General features: G+C 37.7%; 4 protein-coding genes across 5 annotated transcripts; 2 read left to right on the top strand and 2 right to left on the bottom strand.

Annotated features, from left to right (window-relative positions):
* The first annotated feature begins 1064 nt into the window (after nucleotides 1-1064).
* Nucleotides 1065-5042, top strand: LOC147284864 (putative protein phosphatase 2C 60). The gene is made up of 5 exons (XM_086243327.1): nucleotides 1065-1467; nucleotides 1902-2311; nucleotides 2535-2902; nucleotides 3763-3999; nucleotides 4320-5042. The coding sequence occupies exons 2-5, from the start codon at nucleotides 1993-1995 to the stop codon at nucleotides 4587-4589; spliced, it is 1194 nt and encodes a 397-aa protein (XP_086099453.1). The 5' UTR covers nucleotides 1065-1467; nucleotides 1902-1992; the 3' UTR covers nucleotides 4590-5042.
* An 891-nt stretch (nucleotides 5043-5933) lies between these two features.
* On the bottom strand, nucleotides 5934-7806 carry LOC147284865 (uncharacterized). The gene is made up of 2 exons (XM_086245736.1): nucleotides 7598-7806; nucleotides 5934-7311 (listed from the first exon to the last, which is right to left on the bottom strand). Exons 1-2 carry the CDS (start codon nucleotides 7804-7806, stop codon nucleotides 5934-5936), a joined length of 1587 nt encoding a protein of 528 aa, XP_086101862.1.
* Nucleotides 7807-13017: 5211 nt separating this feature from the next.
* Nucleotides 13018-15975, top strand: LOC147284866 (protein ALTERED PHOSPHATE STARVATION RESPONSE 1-like). 2 transcript variants are annotated; one of them, XM_086245324.1, is made up of 5 exons: nucleotides 13018-13360; nucleotides 13427-13966; nucleotides 14316-14548; nucleotides 14845-15068; nucleotides 15162-15975. In XM_086245324.1, exons 1-5 carry the CDS (start codon nucleotides 13018-13020, stop codon nucleotides 15973-15975), a joined length of 2154 nt encoding a protein of 717 aa, XP_086101450.1. The 2 variants fall into 2 exon arrangements, with proteins under 2 accessions (XP_086101450.1, XP_086101449.1); XM_086245323.1 differs by having other exon boundaries at nucleotides 13018-13966.
* A 354-nt stretch (nucleotides 15976-16329) lies between these two features.
* LOC147284867 (putative serine/threonine-protein kinase PBL22) lies at nucleotides 16330-18593 on the bottom strand. The gene is made up of 7 exons (XM_086245737.1): nucleotides 18428-18593; nucleotides 18021-18224; nucleotides 17646-17714; nucleotides 17496-17564; nucleotides 17336-17398; nucleotides 16921-17243; nucleotides 16330-16800 (listed from the first exon to the last, which is right to left on the bottom strand). The coding sequence occupies exons 1-7, from the start codon at nucleotides 18591-18593 to the stop codon at nucleotides 16330-16332; spliced, it is 1365 nt and encodes a 454-aa protein (XP_086101863.1).
* Between the last annotated feature and the right edge of the window lie 190 nt (nucleotides 18594-18783).

Genomic DNA, 18783 nt, shown 5'->3' on the forward strand with positions numbered 1-18783 from the left:
TCAACACTATACAAAGCTGTAACTGTCATATAAATACAATAAAAAAGAAGAATCGAACCCAATAGAGTAAAACAACTAAATCAACGTAAAAAGATACAAATCAACAACTAAAACTACTACATAAAACTTAAACATAGAAGCTGAAGAACATAATGTTGAACAAATTTCAACAAAACCAAGCAAAAAAAAAATCGACGAAAATCAAAATCAGCTAAATTTGAACAAAAATCCGTAAAAATTGAAAAACCAACAAAAAACCTAAAAAAAAAAAAAATCAAACATGTTTAGATAAAAACTCGAAAAAGAGAATGATCAAGCAAACACTAAGAAGAAAGAGCAATCAGGTACAATCGTAAAATTGAAAAAGAGATAGATCACGATTCACATACAACTAAAAAAACGCTTAAAAAAAAGAAGAGAGAAAATCTAGTACTGGGCTGGCGCCTGCTGGGCCAAACTGCAAAATGGGCTGGGGCCCGCACATGGGCACACCTATTGATCAAAACGTAATTATCAAAATTAAAACAATGGGTTGGGGCCCGCATAGGTCCACACCTATTGACCAAAACGTAATTATCAAAATTAAAAAAATGAACTAGGAACAAAAGGGTAAAACAAACTAAAAAAAGAAAATTAGTAATGAGCTGGGGCCCACAAGGTTATTGACAAAAATGTAATTTTTCAAATTATATGATTGACTAAAATGGGATAGCAAATTATGTATTGACCTTTTTGTAATTTGCAAATTATTTATTAACTTATTTGTAATTTATTATTTTGTTTTATTATATTAGAGGAAATGGAAAATGGACCTAACATAATTCTATTTATTACCATATCCATCCTCACCACCACGGACTTAAAATAACATCATTTTAATATAAGCACAACATAAAAATATAATATACAAAATATATGAATGTACAATTATATATATATATTTTTTGGTCGAAATGTACAATTATATTTCTCAATTGACAATGCCTTATATTCTCCCTCTTTCTATCTACTTTCTCTTTCTTTGGTTATATGCATTGCTGGCTTTCAGCCATCGCTTTGTTCGTTTTCTTTTATAGGGGTTTTGTCTGCTGGGAAATGCCCACACAGAAAGAGAAAAAGAGAAAGAGAGAGAGAGAGTTTCAGTTGGTTCAATCACACTGATTGAGAGAGCTCCTCCTTGTTAAAATCATCTCTATCTTCTTCGTCCTCTACCTCTTCTTCTGCGTCACCCACAAGAAAAAACCCAAAATCAGCAAACAAAAAAGTTGAGCAATTTTGATGCACAAGTAAACAAAAGTGACCCATATCCAAAAACCCTATTGCCCACAGTTTTGGTTTGATGGATCTACAGATCTAACGCGCTTATACCCACATGTATTGCTCTGTTTCTTTTAGATCTCCATCGTTTTCATCTCCCACGATTCAGTAGCTGACCGCAGCAACTCTATCAACTAGCCTAATTACACAGTGAGTCTAAGAGTTTATTTTCCTTGATTTGTTATTTGGTGATTGGTTTTTTGCTCGGTTTAAGTTAGTAATATGTTAGTGGTTCTTGTAAAGTTACTGAATTTTGGGTGTGTAGCTGAATAATTGTGTGGTTGAAGTAAGGAGTATAAAGGTAGATATAACTGTCACTATTTCCCACAACCCTTTGTTGCTTTCTTCATTTGAAGGTAGTATTAACATGTGGGTCACAGTCTTTTTGAGGTTCTAAGCAGAAATGCAGATGGGTTTGAGATTTGGGACCTGCTTATATCATATTGAATGTGACTGTTAACTAAAAATTTACATAGTAAGATGATTTCTTTGGTCAAGTATATGATCAATTTTTATTAACTGGTTTTAATTGTTCTATAATATGCGGTTGTTTCCCCTTTCATAGTAGATTTTTTGCTCTTCAGGAGAGGAGGCTGGTGGGACTTTTGGTTGGAAGAGGTATTGCATCCATTTTGGATGTGGAGGCATTGGAGGCTGGCCCAGGTGAAATGAGGGATGTTATCAAGGTTGATGAACTTTCTGAGGGCCTGCTGGCGCCCATCTTCGGTCAGACATGTACACGCAGGTTCGGAAGCAGCTGGCAGACAGGAAGGGTTACTTTGGTACAAAGACACTGGGCAACACGTAAATGGTGAATTTTCAATGGCTGTTGTACAGGCCAACAATTTGCTCGAGGATCAGAGCCAGGTTGAGTCTGGTCCCTTGAGCTTGCTGGAGTCTGGCCCCTATGGCACCTTTGTTGGAGTATACGATGGTCATGGCGGTCCTGAGACCTCCCGTTACATCAATGATCACCTATTCCAGCATCTAAAAAGTAAGTTGCATCATCCCAGATAGGCTTTTTAGCATAAGAGTGTTTGCTGAAGAAATGAATTGGCTTCACTTAAACTCCTTGTTAGGATTCATTATCCCAAACATAAATGAAGCTTCTTATTACAATTCAGGGGATATGTTTATTACCTATGTTATAGTTATTAGGTCTTGAGAGTGGAATGAAGTTATTGCTGATGATTCTGTTAATCATGGGGTTTTTTCAGGGTTCACGTCAGAGCAACAGTCCATGTCAGTGGATGTAATACGGAAAGCATATCAAGCGACAGAAGAGGGATTTCTATCTCTTGTTACCAAACAATGGCCTATTAAGCCCCAAATTGCAGCTGTTGGGTCTTGTTGCCTTGTTGGTGTGATCTGCGGTGGCACCCTTTACATTGCCAACCTTGGTGACTCCCGTGCTGTTCTGGGGAGAGTTGTGAAGGCAACAGGGGAGGTTCTTGCCCTCCAGCTGTCATCAGAGCACAATGTGGCCATAGAATCTGTCAGACAGGAGATGCATTCTATGCACCCAGATGACTCACATATTGTAGTTTTAAAGCATAATGTATGGCGCGTAAAGGGCTTGATACAGGTAAGTCCATTGCTGAGTGTAATAATAATAATTGATGCTTCATGTGACTGCCTTGCATAGTGCACACCAACTCGGTCAAATTTGGAGTCGGTATCATTTTTGTAATTTTCCTCCTCCCCCTTCCTCTTTTACCTTTTTTGCTTTGTTTTTTTTTTTTTAAAGAAGCAATTATAGCTTTAGTGTTAGTTAGGCCAATGTTTTTCTGCTGTAGTTTTTAAAATCTAGAGTGAATTTTGGGTAATCATGGGGTGGGGTATTGAGATCTTCACCTACTAATGATCGGCTGGAAACAAAAATATAAAGTGGACCTATGTTGCTCTAGACTTTCTTTGGGTATGTAATGATGAGGAGTTTTCCCCCTTTTTCTTCAAAGCAAGTTTTTCTTAGTTTAATTGGTGTAGTGCTGCACATGCATGCCCAAGTTTGTTGACTTTTTTTTTTTTCCTGGTAATTTTTCTTTGGAATGGTTGAAGCGAAGTGGTAAATTTTTCTTATAATAGGGATTGGCATGCAGGCTTATTATTATCACAATTTTATGGTAGAACTTATTGAGCACATGGTGGGTGTTACGGAGTGGTAGCACAATGTTCAGCTGATTGATTATGCCTTGGCCCACCTTCATAAAAAACACAATCTGCAACTTTTTATAACTGTCTGTAATGGGAAATATTGTGGGGATCTCTGATTATTTAGAACAAGTTTCTCTATAAAGAATTATTTATTTTAGGTGTTTAATGCATCATAAGTTATGATTCATAAAAAAATTCTTTATTTTAGGTGTTTGATGAAATTAAAGTTATGATTCATAGTGGAATATTTTATTGAGTAGCTTTGAGCATAAGTATATTTTTCTTTTGCAGATTTCTAGATCTATCGGTGACGTATATCTTAAAAAGGCTGAATTTAACAGGGAGCCTTTGTATGCCAAGTTTCGTCTGCGTGAACCTTTTAAAAGGCCAATTTTAAGCGCTGAACCATCAATTTCTGTGCATGAACTTCAACCACATGATCAATTCCTTATATTTGCTTCGGATGGGCTGTGGGAGCACCTTAGCAATCAGGAAGCGGTTGATATAGTTCAGAATCACCCACGCAGCGTACGATACTTATCTCAGCTCTGCTTGCAGTTTCTGTTTTGTTAAATGTGTTTTTTTAACTAAAATATGGTGGGCTATATTTGGGCTTTATCTGGCTATGATAGATCAGTGTGCGCCTCTACATTGTTGTTGCATGCTGTTAATGATAATAAACAAATAGTAAATGGGCAAGAGGAATACGAGGAGGATATAAATGCTTGTATTGATAGGTTTAAGTTTATGACTTACTGACCAAAGAATAGTGCAGACTTGTACATCAAACACCACATTGTAAGTAATAAAGATAAGGAACATGACTTTACCCACTTCTTGATTTTCAGGGAAGTGCGCGGAGGCTTGTGAAAACTGCCTTGCAGGAAGCAGCAAAGAAAAGAGAAATGAGATACTCGGATTTGAAGAAAATAGACCGTGGTGTCCGCCGGCATTTCCACGATGACATAACAGTCATAGTTGTATTTCTTGACTCAAACCTTGTGAGCAGAGCCAGCTCAACTAGAGGCCCTACTTTGTCCGTCAGAGGAGCCGGTGTCCATCTACCTGCAAAAACTCTTGCCCCCTGTTCTACACCTGTGGAACTGAATGCTACCTGATGAAGCCAGCACATTGTAATATTGTGTACCTAATGTTGAGTCCTGAGAACTCCGGTGATCCATCAGCCTGTACAACCAAGAGAGCAAAGAGAAGGTGCAGTCCATTTTTTTTACTGTACAATGTAACAATTAACTTGGACATGTATGTTATTTTAGTTTCTGAGATCTTGAGCAGAGGTATAAAAGGAAAGAATCAAAGATATAGAGCTTCAAAAGGTGATGATGCTAATCAAGATTCCTTCTTCAGGACAATCTTCTCTACAAATTCTCTCTCTTGTTTTTCAACTTCATTTCCGAGTTGTTTTGGATTTTGTAAATTATATGTGAAAGGACAGCTCTGGAAATCCAAATCTCTGCCTGTTGATTGCCTGGTGTACTTTATTGGCACTAGCTTGCAGTGATATGTACAGTGCTGGGAAATTGTAAGGATGGTTGAAAGCTTTGATTCGTTGACTTTGCCAGAGAACTCTGATGCAAGACTTGCAAATACTGTGAAAATTTTACTTTCAGGGAAGCGGTGAGGCACCCAAATGGGCAATGTGCTTTGCTAGTTAAAAAGGTAAACAAGGGTAATGTGCTGCAACATATAGTTTGCCTGAATGGGTTTTGTTGGGCCCAGATACCATATTCTACAACCAAGAGAAGTAAGATATTGATGGTTCTGAACTCCCCCCATGGATGGTTGGCTCTGAAATGAAAGCGAAAAATGAAACTGAAAACCTTTTTTTTAAGCTAGTAAAAGATGGACATTTCGAACAAATGACCAGGAAAACTTTTTCTTTTAAGCCAGTAAAAGATGAGAATCACTTCTCATTTAGGCCATCCACAGTGGTGAGAGTGAGAGTGAGAGTAAGACATAGCCTGAAAAGTGATTTTTTGGCCTGAAAAGTGATTTTTTGTCCTGAGAGTGAGAGTGATATGTGCTGAAGCTACAGTGGTGCTGAGAGTAAGAGCTGAGAGTAATGTAATTGTATATAATTAAATTAAGCCTAAGTTAGATTAAGTTATAGTTAAGTTATAATTTATAGTTTAAATATTTATAAAAATTATACCATTAGTTTTATTTTAAAGAGATCTTTAATATAAGGTCAATATTGACTATATTTGAAATTATAATTTTATTACCTAAAATATAAATTCTATATTTTGTCTCCACCAATACCTTTATTTCATTTCACCAACATAAAACAAGAAAATTTAAGACAAACATAAATAAACATAAACAAATAAAACAAAAAACAATCACAAACAAACACAAACAAACACAAAACGACAGCCACAAACACAAACACAAACACAAACAAACACACAATGGTATTGGAGACATCTTCAACATTTCGGCGTTCATCGCCGGCGTCGGCCTCGTGCTTGGCCACGACTTCCTTCTCGCGTCCAAAGGTGCTGGACCAAATCATTCTTCAGTTGCCGGTGGAGTGTTGTTGACCGTATCAACCTAACCCGAGAAAGCCGTTGCTCTAAAAGAATTGGCTGATAACTTTGGCCTCCATCATATGGTTCAGTGTCATACCGTGCCACAGCCCGGGAGATTCTTTCCTGAACGTGGTCAATGTCATCGTCCGATTCATCGTCCTCGTTCTCTGGACGCTCGTCCTCAATGATCATGTTGTGCAAAATTATGCATGTCTTCATAATATAGCCCAGATCATTGACATTCCATCCTCTGGCGGGCTTTTTTAGAATCTCCCATCTAGCCCTCAGAATCCCGAACGCCCTCTCGACATCTTTCCGGTAGGACTCTTGATATCTTGCAAATAGCTGACTTGCCTCTTCTACCGGATTCGTTATTGTTTGTATAAGCGTGGCCCATTTGGGATAGATCCGATCCACTAGATAATACCCCATTGTGTAGTCATTGCCATTAACCTTATACTTGATCTGATGGTTTCGCATCTGCTCCTCATCATCAAAAAGGTGTGAGCCATCCAATACGTTGATGTCATTGTTGCTCCCTGGAAAACCAAAATTGGCATGCCAAATCCACGTGTCGTACCCGGCAACGGCCTCTAATATCATAGTTGGGGTGTGATAATGGCCTTGATATGCCCCTTGTTGTCCTACTGGGCAATTTTTCCATTCCCAATGCATGCAATCCAGACTCCCTAGCATACCTAGAAATCCTCTTTTTTTAGCCTTACGCAATAGCCGTTGGAGATCAGCCACTGTTGGTGTGCGGAGGTATTCCGCTCCGTACACCTCTGGAATAACTCTTATGAACTTTTTGAATGACTCAAGCACTGTGGTTTGGGCAATTTGGAAGCCCTCGTCTGGGGCATCAGCCGAGTACCCAGCGGAGAGCATTCTCATGACCGAAGTCAGCTTTTGCTCTGGCGTACAGCCCCATCTTCCAGTAGCGTCTTGTCTTTGTTGGAAGTAGACATCTTTGTTGCACACATCTTGCATCATCTTTAAGAATAGTGATTTCTTCATCCGATAGCGTCGTCGGAACATCTCTTCAGTATATCTTGCTCCAGGGTCGAAATAGTTGCTCATAATAAGACCATGGCCTAGTTGTCGGTCTCGAGGGATATATCGTCGTGGTTGGGATGTGCCTCCATGTATTGGCCTTCTTTCACTTCGTTGTGTATGTCGTCGGTAAGCAGCCATGGCACACGCCATGATATTTGCGAGCTGGTCATCGTACATGTCTAGTTGTGCCTGAAACATCTCTTCATCTGAATCATAATTGTGGGGGGTAGACATCCTGAAGCAAAGTGTAAACGAATTTTCTGCAATTACTAAGCAGGGTGAATTGGTGAAGGCACGACATGGTGAAATTTATAGACTAGGTGTGATAATGTAAACGAATCAAAATCTTATCATCTTGGAAAATTAAACGAATCAGAATCTTATCATCTTGGAAAGTTAAACGAATCAAAATCTTATCATCAGTCATAACAGGCTATCTTATCATCTTGGAAAGTTAAACGAATCAGAATCTTATCATCTTGGAAAGTTAAACGAATCAAAATCTTATCATCAGTCATAACAGGCTACTATCGGCAAGGTCATCATCATTAGTATCAACTTGTTTGGCCCTCTTGGAGTTGTTTCTACCAGGTGGCCTCGGGCGACTACCGCTAAGTGGTTGAAAGGCCGGGGCATCCTCATCCGCGCTCAATTGAACCGCTTCAGCTTCGGTATCGGCATCAGTGGGGGTGTCGGTTTGTGCATGTTGCCACTTCACAAAGTGTTGCATCTTAGCAAAACAATGGTGCCAAGCAAAAGGACGGTTTTTTGGGTTTATTGCTTGGTATCGTGCGTTGGCAAAGGTCACTTAGTAATATGAAAACAAATTAATGAATTATAAATGGTACTCAAATATTTGAATTTAATTATCACAAATATTTGAGTTTAACTAGCAAAAATAAAGTATACACAATCTCAAATATAGTACACACATATTGATCAAACATAAATATGTGAATTTAATTAACAAAAATATTTGAGTTTAACTAGCACAAATAAAGTATACACAATCTCAAATATAGTACACACATATTGATCAAATATAAATATGTGAATTTAATTAACAAAAATATTTGAGTTTAACTAGCACAAATAAAGTATACACAATTTAAAATAAAGTACACACATATTAATCAAACATAAATATGTGAATTTAATTAATAAAAATATTTGAGTTTAACTAGCAAAAATAAAGTATACACAATTTAAAATAGAGTACACACATATTAATCAAACATAAATATGTGAATTTAATTAACAAAAATTTTTGAGTTTAATTAGCAAAACTCACCGTATCAATTTGATTTTGCCCGCTAGTGCGTGATCGTTCGGCCGCCAAGATACATTTATGATATTTCGAGGTGGCTTGCCCTATTTTCTTGAAGTGAGCCATGACCGCCCCAATTTGTCGCCCATTCCTCACGGCGAGAGGACATTTCCGAATAAATTGATCGTACACTTTATTCCAAAATTCCATGTTTCTTTGATTGGATCCGATTTCACAATCTTCCGAATTTTCCATCCAAGCTTCAACAAGCGCTACCTCTTCTTCAATGGACCAATTCTTTTTCCTTGCATTTTCCATGATTGGAAAAAAAGAATTTTCTAGGAAAAGTGAGGTGATTTGAATAGATTGATAAAATGAATGAATTGGATAGATAGATGTGTGAAAAAATGAAGTGTGAATGCTCAATTTATAGGAAAAATGATGAAATAGCCGTTATAAATTTTTCAGAATTTTTAAATATTTTTTCGAATTTTTTTGGTATTTTTTTGGTATTTTTAATTGCATTATAACGGTCAATTAATTCTAGCCGTTGATCTCCAACGGATACACTCATCTGAGCCTCCAGACGCTGCCACGTGTTGCAGCCTTCTTTTTTTTTTTTAATTGAAACCGGGCTTAAAAAGAGGACCGTTGATCTGCAACGGGCAAGTGATCTGGGCCAACGGTGTGAAGCAAGCGCGCGTGTGGGCGATGGGAGGCAGCACCTGCGATGAACAGTGGCGTGTCGGCCACTTGAATCCCTCCCTCCGAAGTACTAATATGCCCCTGCCAATAATTAAAATTCCGGACCGTGCCTCAGCTTTTTGAATTTGTCAAAAGCCCTTTTTCGTCTTTTCCATTCCGGTGCTTTATTGGGTGAACAGTGCATGTCGGCCACTGTTTTCTCTCCCTCCGCAAGTACAAAAATACCCCTGCCAATAACGAAAATTCCGGACTGTGCTGAAGGGTTTTAATTCTTCTCTCTGCCCTTTTTCGTCTTTTCGATTTCGGTGGGACCCACTGTGATAAAAAACTCACACACTCTCACTCTCAACCAGATCCTCTCCTCACCCTCAACTCTAACCCTCACTCACCCTCACTCTCATTATTCCGGCCCATTGTAGCAAAATTAGAGTTTCAGGGCACTCTCACTCTCACTCTCAAGCTCACCACTGTGGAAGGCCTTAGCTTCTTGCATTCTAGGTGAAGCTAATATGGAGCTAATTTGTTGGAGTGCTAATTATGTAAAAGGCCCTTCGTTTCAACATAGTGGATCATGGACCAAGGATCCATGTTGCAGGAAATGAATCTTAGTCAACTTTTTAAATTGTTTTTTTTTTTTTTTCCTGGTTCTGGATGAATATCTTTCTGTATAAGAATCTTTTTACCTTTTGGCTTTTCTTTTGTTTTGGATATGGTCAAACCCAAGAATCCAATTATCAAATCTTTTTTTTTTTGGTCAAAAATCCAATTATCAAATCTGGAACAACAACAAACAAAACAATTTTGCTGGGGACAAGAGAATATACGGAAACTGTTTGGGATGCTACGTGCACGCAATTTCTGGGCAGGACCATAAGGTAGCTACAGTCATCTATATTTTAAAAAAATAAAGAAAAAAAATCTTTACTATAACGAGTCTATATACTTTAGGTTATTATCTTTGTTTTTTTTGTTTTTCTCTTTTTTTCATTGTGTGACTTATCACATTATATAAAAGAGATAAAAATAATTATATGAAAAGAATAAGTCACTTGATGGAAATGTAAAGACAATAAATATGTATAAAATCGTTCAGAATCCGTTCAGGTGTGAACATTTGCTCTTGATATCTAGCACTCAGTAACGCTGTCAAAAGTTTGGTGAAAGTTTTTCAAAATATGCTATTGTTTCCTATAGCGTTCGATGCTGTTTTATTTGTTCTTTTTTTAGGGTAATGACCGACGAGTTTATCCTATATCTTCTTAGAGTGTAGAATGATCTTTTTGAAAAATTATACACTAACATGAACACCCAAAAACTAAATTTGTGCAATAAATACAAAAAAATTATACACTATCGAGCATTCGCCAATGATCACATCACTATGTGTAAACGTACATACATTCCCAACTAATGTGCTTGAAATTTATACACTATATACTATTACATAAAAAGTTTTCTATTAGGGAAAAGGTGGATTAATACAGTCCAACGAGAGGGAGACTGCACAGTGCGCCACTCTAAATTAATTGTCCTTTTTCTCAGCTACTTTGACACTTTTCTAGGGCACAATTCTCCATAGTATTAGGTTGTCAATGTCATGCCCCATGAAGACTCAGCCCCCTCCCACCCCCCCACCCCCCAACCCCCTTTTCTAGGGCACAATTCTCTGCTTCAATCTGCTAAGCTGCTAATCTCTGTGCTATTATAGTTGAAACTTTGAAAGTTGAAACCAAAAGGCTGTTTCCACTCCCCAAGGTCAATTCTAATTTCTAATATTAATTCATTTTTCTCAAGAATGATAGCTACATGTCCCGAATCACCGATTCACCAACGAATAAAATTAAAATGACATTATTACTGTTTCAGAATTTTTATGAGATTAATACAAAATGTGAGTATTGATTAATTGGTAAATGGCAACCATGAGCTGTGTCATAAGAGGATTAAGAGCTACTACGAGGTCATTGAGTTGAGTTTGCTATTAATATTATTATTTTCTGTGCTTTGTATTCAAATTGTCTATATCTTTCATTTATTTCGGTAAAAAACTGATGGGGTTATTTATTTCCGTATCTGCCAAGGTCCAGGTGTGGTTCATGTAGTCAGTATTTTTTTAATGACTAGAGTATGACTTTGGTAGACCAACTCTGTCAGTAATTTTAATATTTTATGGGCATCTCAACAAAAACAATTGTTTTCTAACAATTCACTTTATTTTTTAAACAAAGAATTAAAAAAACTAATCGACCCCATAATCAACCAAGATACATTTTATTTAAAAAGGGAAGTTGGAGAAGGAATATTATGGAATGTAAGAAGGTGCAGTGCAGAGAGCTTACTCGCTCCCCTAATTAAAGTCTTAATTAACTGACAGATGAGCCACCCCATAAAACCTTTATTCCACCATTATTGTATTATCATTCCAGTAATGAAATGAACATCAAGTTTCAGTCTCTGAATGACAATTGTCATTGTCACAATTCATGCATGCTTTCATGCCTTCAGTGTAGCAATTGCCAAGCCACTTGCTAAGGAACAACCATCCTCTCAAGCGTAAGATACCCCATTCATTTATGTGCATTATTTTCATAATAAATTGATGGTATTAAAAAAGGATCATCCAAATAAAAGTATTAAGAATTGAAGAATGCTATCCACTTTTTTTATCGATCTTTTTTTTATTATTTTTATTCCACAAATTTTCATGATCAAAATCATTCACTTTTAAATAATTATTAGAAGATCATATATACAAAAAATCAACTAAATCGGAAATCGTTTGCTTATGTAATCGTTATCAAATAAATAAACAGTGAATCAAATTGTTACCAAAATCATCTGTTTATTTGTTCACATTTGCATAACCAAACAATTTTCGATTTGGTTGATTTTTTACAAATATAATCTTCAGATTTAAAAAATGAACGATTCCGATCATAAATTTAGATTGGAGAAAGTGAATAACATTCCCCTTAAAAATTTATAAAGACGAAATTGCAATAATTTAATTTATAAAGACCTTAGTAAAACATATCCCAAATTATAAGATCAAAAACTTAAATTGGGCTACTTTTTTTTTTGGTAATCAAGAAGGCCAAAGGCCCAAGAACAAAACTAACAATTCACTAGACGAGGCCTAGCCAAGCCAATACAATCATAAGATAAAACGGAAACACAACTCAGAGGAGGAGTTTCAAACACAAGCAGACCAAGCTCCAAAGAATGGCCTAAGGCAGCAAGATGGTCTGCAGCCTGGTTCTTTGAATTGGGCTACTTTGAATAACATTACTAGCATGATCAAATTTATTTGTATTCATATAACATCGGTGAATAAAATTTAGTAAATAAATTTGGTCAACTCATGTGCTTAAGGGCTAAATATGGCAGGGGAGTAAAGTGGGCTACACTTCTTGAGTTTTTTCATTCCCACATAAAACACCACAACGAAGCAAGAATTAAGAAACATCTGTCCTAGACTATGTGCTAGATATGCCATTATCTAAAAAAGGCAGGAAAATAAAGTGGGATACTATTGTTTCAGGCTTTATGTAACTTCCTTTTCTGCATAATCTTGAAAGAATCACAGTTTTGTCTTTGGGTTTACATTTTGGTTGCAACTATCAGTTTTTGCCTCATCTTCTGACTAAGTACCCATCTTTTTTCTCTCTTACTTTCCCACCAAAACATATGCTGAATGACTCACCAAACCCACCTCCATTTTTCAGAGCCTGAGGAAATACCTGTACACTGGTCACTTGTGTATCAGTTACATAATAATGCATGATATATTCTCATATTGATATGAAAGATCATATGATGTAATTCTCTGCAGCTTTTCCAAAACCACTTTCTCAGCTTTCAGTTTTACACTGTTTTAGGCTTTTAGCATAACCCAACTTGTGTTTTACACTGAACCAAAACCCTTTGCCTTTGGAAGTACAACTCTAAATTCAGGGGAAACAGAGAGATATGGGTTGTGTTGTGTCTAGGAAAGATGAGGAAGACGACGTCGTATGGGTTTGTAAGGAGAGAAAGCGCCAGCTGAAATTGGCTGTAGAGCGTAGGTATGCGCTTGCAGATGCACAATGTAAGTATAACCACTCGCTCTATGCAGTAGCAGCTGCTATAAGGTTGTTTGTAGCAAGACATTCCTCTCCTTCTTCTCCATTTCTCATCACCTTTCCTTCTTCTGCTTCCTCTGAGGGCACTGAGACCATCATCTCCAACCCAATGTTCCTTCAACAGAGACCATCTGAACCCACCACCCACAAAACCATTGCTTGCCCATTCTCTGATTCTGCAGTTTCTATGGGCTCTTCAGAGGTAGACAGAGAAAAACAAGTACAAGAAAGCCCAGATGACAGAGAAGAAGATGAAGAAGATGATGATGGTGATAGTGATAGTGATACTCAGACTGATGAGGAAGAGGTGGTTTGTGAGCATTTTTACAGTGAGATGACTCCATTAATGCCATCACCACAGAGAGATTTTGGGTGGAATTTCTTTAATCCTTTCTTTGATGGTGTGAGAACTGAGGTGGTAAATGGGTTCAGTTTCAGTCAGAACTCTGATGAGGATTTGAGGGTGGTGAGAGAGAAAGAAGGGATTCCTGAACTTGAAGATGATGGAGAAAGAGTAATAAGTGAGGAAAAGGTTGGAGATTTGAGCAATTGTGATGTGGGTCATGGAGAGGATTGTGGAATTGAGGCTGTGAAAGAAGGAGATGATGGTAATGTGAACCAAGGGGAGCAAGAGGGTCTGAGAGTGATTGATACACCCAAAAATGGGAGGGAATTGTTGGAAGCACTGAAAGATGTTGAGGACTATTTCCTTAGGGCCTATGATTCTGGTTTGGATGTTTCGAGGATGCTAGAGACCAACATGGTTCAAATGCAATCTGCCTTGGAGGAAATTAAAGGTGGGGTCTTTCTCTTTTATCTTCTTTTGTCTTCCCTCAAAAGCCCTGTCTGTTATTTATATTTTCTTAGTGCAATTCATGTTTGTATGTTGCTTGATTATAAGACCTTGTTAAATATATTACTGATTGCATAAGGAAAACAGTTGCAATTTTTCTAGTCGCATATCAAGCCTATATGAGAGAGTCATCCTACTTGTGCCAAACAAGGGACCAAACTTTGAATACGTTATTTGGTATTCCATTAAAATGCTTGAATCAGTTATTGTTGTTGTGTGCAGCAAATTGCAGATCTACTGATTACCATCATTTTGTAGCTCTACTATCAATTCATCTATGATTTTGGGTGCAGAAAACTCTAACAAGCTCATCCGGTCAATCACACGAAGCCGGTCCACCTCATCCACATCATCTTGGTCTTCCTCCTGTAAAAGTCTCCTTTCATCTAGCTCCAAAAGTTCTTCAACATGGACTCACTTCAATAATGATCTATTTGATGACTATGGAGCAATGGGATCAGGAAGCCATTCCTTAACACTAGGAAGGTTATATGCTTGGGAGAAAAAACTCTATGAGGAGGTGAAGGTAGAATATGAATCCAACAATTTTATGCTGTTTAGTTTTTATGAATTTCTCCTACTGCTATTCTAATCTTTTGTACGATTGTTCATGTTTCTTGGAATGGAGTATTTACATTGGTTGCCTATAATTAGAACAGAACCCTTATCCATTCTCTTGTTATATGTTGCTAATCAGTAGAAATGGTATACTATGTATTAAGTAGATATTACATTAATTTATTGTTCAACTATTGCATAAGGTAAGATGTCCAAACTTCTCCTCCATTTGAATACCAACTTCTTTTAAATTTATGTATTCAGGCTGGAGAGGAAACCAGGAGAATATATGAGCGAAAATGCTCCCAATTGACAAACCAAGAAACTAGAGGAGATGAGCTCAACAGTGGGGACAAAATTGGAGTTGAAGTGAAGGACTTGCATACCAGAATTTTGGTTGCCATAAGAAGTGCAGAATCAATCTCCAAAAGGATTCAAAAACTGAGAGATGAAGAACTGCAGCCACAGCTTGTTGAGCTGCTACATGGGTAAGATAGTAGACACCAGAATTTTGTTGGGAAGTGCTTGGATTTGTTTTTTTGTGGAGTTTTGTTATAATCTCCATTTCCCAATTTCTGCAGCCTAATGAGAAATTGGAAGATAATGTCAGAATCTCATGAAGCGCAAAATAGAATCATGTCTGAAGTGAAATCCCTCAATTGTTCATCCTATGGAATGTTCTGCAATGACTCACACCAGCTTGCTACTTTTAAGCTTGAAGCAGAACTTCAAAATTGGCGTGCTTGCTTTGCTTCTTATATTTCCTCACAGAAGGCATATATTGAAGCTCTGGATGGTTGGCTATGTAAGTTTGTTGCCCCTGAAACTGAATTCTACTCGAAGGGCAGGTCTTCACCACCATTGTGTAGAGTCAACGGGCCACCATTACTTGCAATCTGTCATAATTGGTTAGCTTGCCTCGATAAGCTGCCAGATAAGGCAGTGACTTGTGCCATCAAAAGCTTTGGGAAGGATGTCCGAGCCCTGTTGGTTCAACAAGGGCAGGAGCACCAACAGAAGAGGAAGGTTGATGGACTTGCCAGAGAACTTGATAGGAAGGTTTTGGCATTTGAAAGGACGGAGAGAAGGATTCTTGGGTTGAAGTTTTCTGAGCAAGAAACAGAACTGCATGTTCGGAGTCGGATCGAGTACTTGACTGAGATGAAGGACCAGTTGGATATGTTTAGGAAGAGGCTAGACGCAGAGAAGGTGAAACATCAAACTAGCATGCAGGAGACTCAGCGTATCGCTGTGAATGGATTTCAGACAGGGTTCTCTTCAGTATTTGAATCCTTGACCGAGTTTTCAAAGACTGCTATGAAAATGTACGCTGACCTTATAACATTCAGTGAAAATGCAATGGGGTTAGATGACAAAAGTAGCGACCCATCATAAAATGACCTTGCAGCATTCATGCTGAAGCTAAAGCTGATAACAGGTGAAAACAATTATTCAATGATTTTGAGAATGTTAGGCTCTTTTTAAGAATTGAATTATATAATTGGTTGTGTGAAACCTGCTTACAATGATTATATATTGCAGGCTCTTGCTATGTAAAGGCAATATATATTTTTCTCATTGGTTTTAGATATATATAGAATATAATGCTTCCTAAGGAATAAGAATATATCACAATACAGTAAATTCACAATGTACCCACAATCTGAAGCACAGATACACTGAAACCTTCTCTCTCACACACACAAAGGAGCACACAAAGAAAAGAAAGTGGGCATCATCTTACATTTCTTACATGCTTAACTCTTGTTCTGTACTAGCTTCCTCACGTATATGATCCAAATTGGTCTTATCAATGTCAATACTGAAACTATTATTCTCTAAACTTGCACTCTGAAAGGAAAGGCTATCTATCTCTACATGGAACCTCTGAAATCCAATGCCATCTATGCTCACAGAGTCTAGAGATTGATCATAGTCCATTGATCTTTTAGGCGCTAGTTCTGGTGGTCGACGAGAGGTGCTGGTTGATCTTCGAGACTCCCTCGAAGGTTGCTTGTTAATGAAGTTGTCTGCCGAATAGAGGGCCTCTGCAAGTTCTTGCCACACTTGGGACATTGTAGGACGGTTTTTGGGTACTTTTACAACACATCTCAGGCCAAGTTGTCCCATCTTTAGCATCATCTCTCTGTTGCATGGCTCTGATAAAAGATTAGCATCTAAAATTTCCTCAACATGACCTCCCTCTAAGCTAGGCCTCGCCTGCAATGAGTGATAAAGTTTGTTGGTTTACTTCTATTCCCGAAAGCTTGAACTATTAGGATAAGAATAACTATATATTCATTTTATATTCTGACAATGAGTAATGTGTGAAGTGTTTACCCAATCAATGATATGATGTTTAGGTTGATTTCCAGTTAAATCAACTGCAGGCCTGCAAGAAACAAGCTGCAGAAGTATGACACCAAAGCTATAGACATCACTGAATGGGGTTAAATGGAAACTTGAACAATAGGCAGGGTCAAGATATCCTGGAGTTCCTTTGATTTGGCTACTGACATGTGATTGATCCCCAGTAGGCCCTGACCTCACCAATCCAAAATCTGAAACCTTGGCTTCAAACCCATCTCCTATCAAGATGTTACTTGGCTTTACATCACGGTGGATTATGCTAGGGTTGACCCCTTCATGCAAATGAGCAATGCCTGCAAAATTGTACAACCAACTAATTAACTGACAGAAACTTGCTTGTATCTTTAATCGTTTAATATGGTAATGAATCTGTGGGGGGACGAACCTTTTGCTGCTCCAATGGCTATGTTCACTCTTTGCCTCCAGGTTAAGCTCCTCCATTTTCTTCCTACATGGTAATTGAAGAACATGATTTCAACAAACACAGATATATGAAGATTAATAACAAGTAGCTTTTTCCAGGTAATTAAGCAATGGAAACATACCCATAATGTAATCAAGCAGAGAACCATTTGGTACATATTCATAGACCAACACTTTTTCCCCTTTTGCTCCTATCCAAGGGCACAATTAAGCCATATCAGTATGTTTCATTTACAAATGTATAGTAAATATCTTGGGTGACATCTACATACCAGGTTGTTCACAAAATCCAACCAGACCTATGAGGTTTCTGTGTTTCACTTTGGAAAGTAGCCTCACCTCTGTTCAAGGAAACACTACACAAAATTCAGATCAATATACCACGTAGAATCTTTCTTCTAGTGTGTTGTTAAAGTTAGAGCGTCCAACCCAAAAACAATCGACAATCAATGGAGAGGCTCATGAGTTTATGTATTGTTAAACAAAGCTAAGAATTCCCGATGTGAGATTTTATATTCTAAGCCTAACACATGGATGAATTTATTGTCTGCTCTAATAACATGTATCCATGTGAAACTTGTACAGGCTTTTTCGAACAGTCGCACCTACTAATATATATACATGCATATAAAGAGGCTAAGGCTTACCATTTCTGAACTCTTCCACACTCTGAAACGAACCAGCGTGGGCTCTCTTAATGGCTAGTATTCCCATATCATCAAAGGTCCCTTTGTAGACATTTGCAAAAGCACCACAACCCAACAAGCACCCTCGGCTGAAATTCTTGGTTGCCTTCACTAGTTCCTCCAACTGGAACTGCCTCAGCATTATTTTCTCTTCTTTCAAATCCCCTATATGATCACAACACACACATCACAATTACAAAAACTACAAGCAAATGGTACCCACATAAGCTAAAATGTGCAAATCTTCTTTCTTGGTTTTCTAGGAGTGTGCAATAAATTGGGTTATTGGGTAACATGGTGTAGCCTATAAAGCTACAATTTATTTGACAATGACAATGTTTGATGCTGCAAATTGAAGTTTTGCTCACCTTTCTGTGCATGCTTCAGTGGTAATTGCATTTGCCTTTGCCTGAGAGCTAGTAGGAGCTTCTTGAAAAAGTAGTATAACAATGCAACCACCAAGACTGTTAAAATGCCTATAACAAAGCCTGCCCATAGATGTTTACTTTGAGATGGCGTTGTAGTGTTTGCCATTTTCACCAAATTAAGAAATTAATGGCTTAAATTACAAGTAATTAACTCATGATTTCAAACTACTTAATTTGATTTCATTTGGAAGGGTGAGGGGGGTGGCGAGTGGGAGTGTATATAAGCTGATCATGTATTGCCGGCTTTTGTGTTCAAATAAATAGCAAGTCCATGCTTTCAAAGAGTCAGTCTCTTG

Source organism: Dryas octopetala, chromosome 5, assembly GCF_963921425.1.
Source record: "Dryas octopetala chromosome 5, drDryOcto1.1, whole genome shotgun sequence".
Lineage (NCBI taxonomy): Eukaryota > Viridiplantae > Streptophyta > Magnoliopsida > Rosales > Rosaceae > Dryas > Dryas octopetala.

Coding starts and splice junctions, on each gene's coding strand:
- LOC147284867 (XM_086245737.1), bottom strand. CDS start 18,593: ATGGCAAACACTACAACGCCATCTCAAAGTAAACATCTATGGGCAGGC. Junction 18,225..18,427: donor ACTGAAGCATGCACAGAAAG/GTGAGCAAAACT, acceptor GTGATCATATAG/GGGATTTGAAAGAAGAGAAA. Junction 17,565..17,645: donor TGGATTTTGTGAACAACCTG/GTATGTAGATGT, acceptor GCCCTTGGATAG/GAGCAAAAGGGGAAAAAGTG.
- LOC147284864 (XM_086243327.1), top strand. CDS start 1,993: ATGTTATCAAGGTTGATGAACTTTCTGAGGGCCTGCTGGCGCCCATCT. Junction 2,312..2,534: donor CCTATTCCAGCATCTAAAAA/GTAAGTTGCATC, acceptor GGGTTTTTTCAG/GGTTCACGTCAGAGCAACAG. Junction 4,000..4,319: donor TTCAGAATCACCCACGCAGC/GTACGATACTTA, acceptor CTTGATTTTCAG/GGAAGTGCGCGGAGGCTTGT.
- LOC147284866 (XM_086245323.1), top strand. CDS start 13,018: ATGGGTTGTGTTGTGTCTAGGAAAGATGAGGAAGACGACGTCGTATGG. Junction 13,967..14,315: donor TGCCTTGGAGGAAATTAAAG/GTGGGGTCTTTC, acceptor TTTTGGGTGCAG/AAAACTCTAACAAGCTCATC. Junction 14,549..14,844: donor AACTCTATGAGGAGGTGAAG/GTAGAATATGAA, acceptor TTATGTATTCAG/GCTGGAGAGGAAACCAGGAG.
- LOC147284865 (XM_086245736.1), bottom strand. CDS start 7,806: ATGCAACACTTTGTGAAGTGGCAACATGCACAAACCGACACCCCCACT. Junction 7,312..7,597: donor GACCTTGCCGATAGTAGCCT/GTTATGACTGAT, acceptor ACTTTGCTTCAG/GATGTCTACCCCCCACAATT.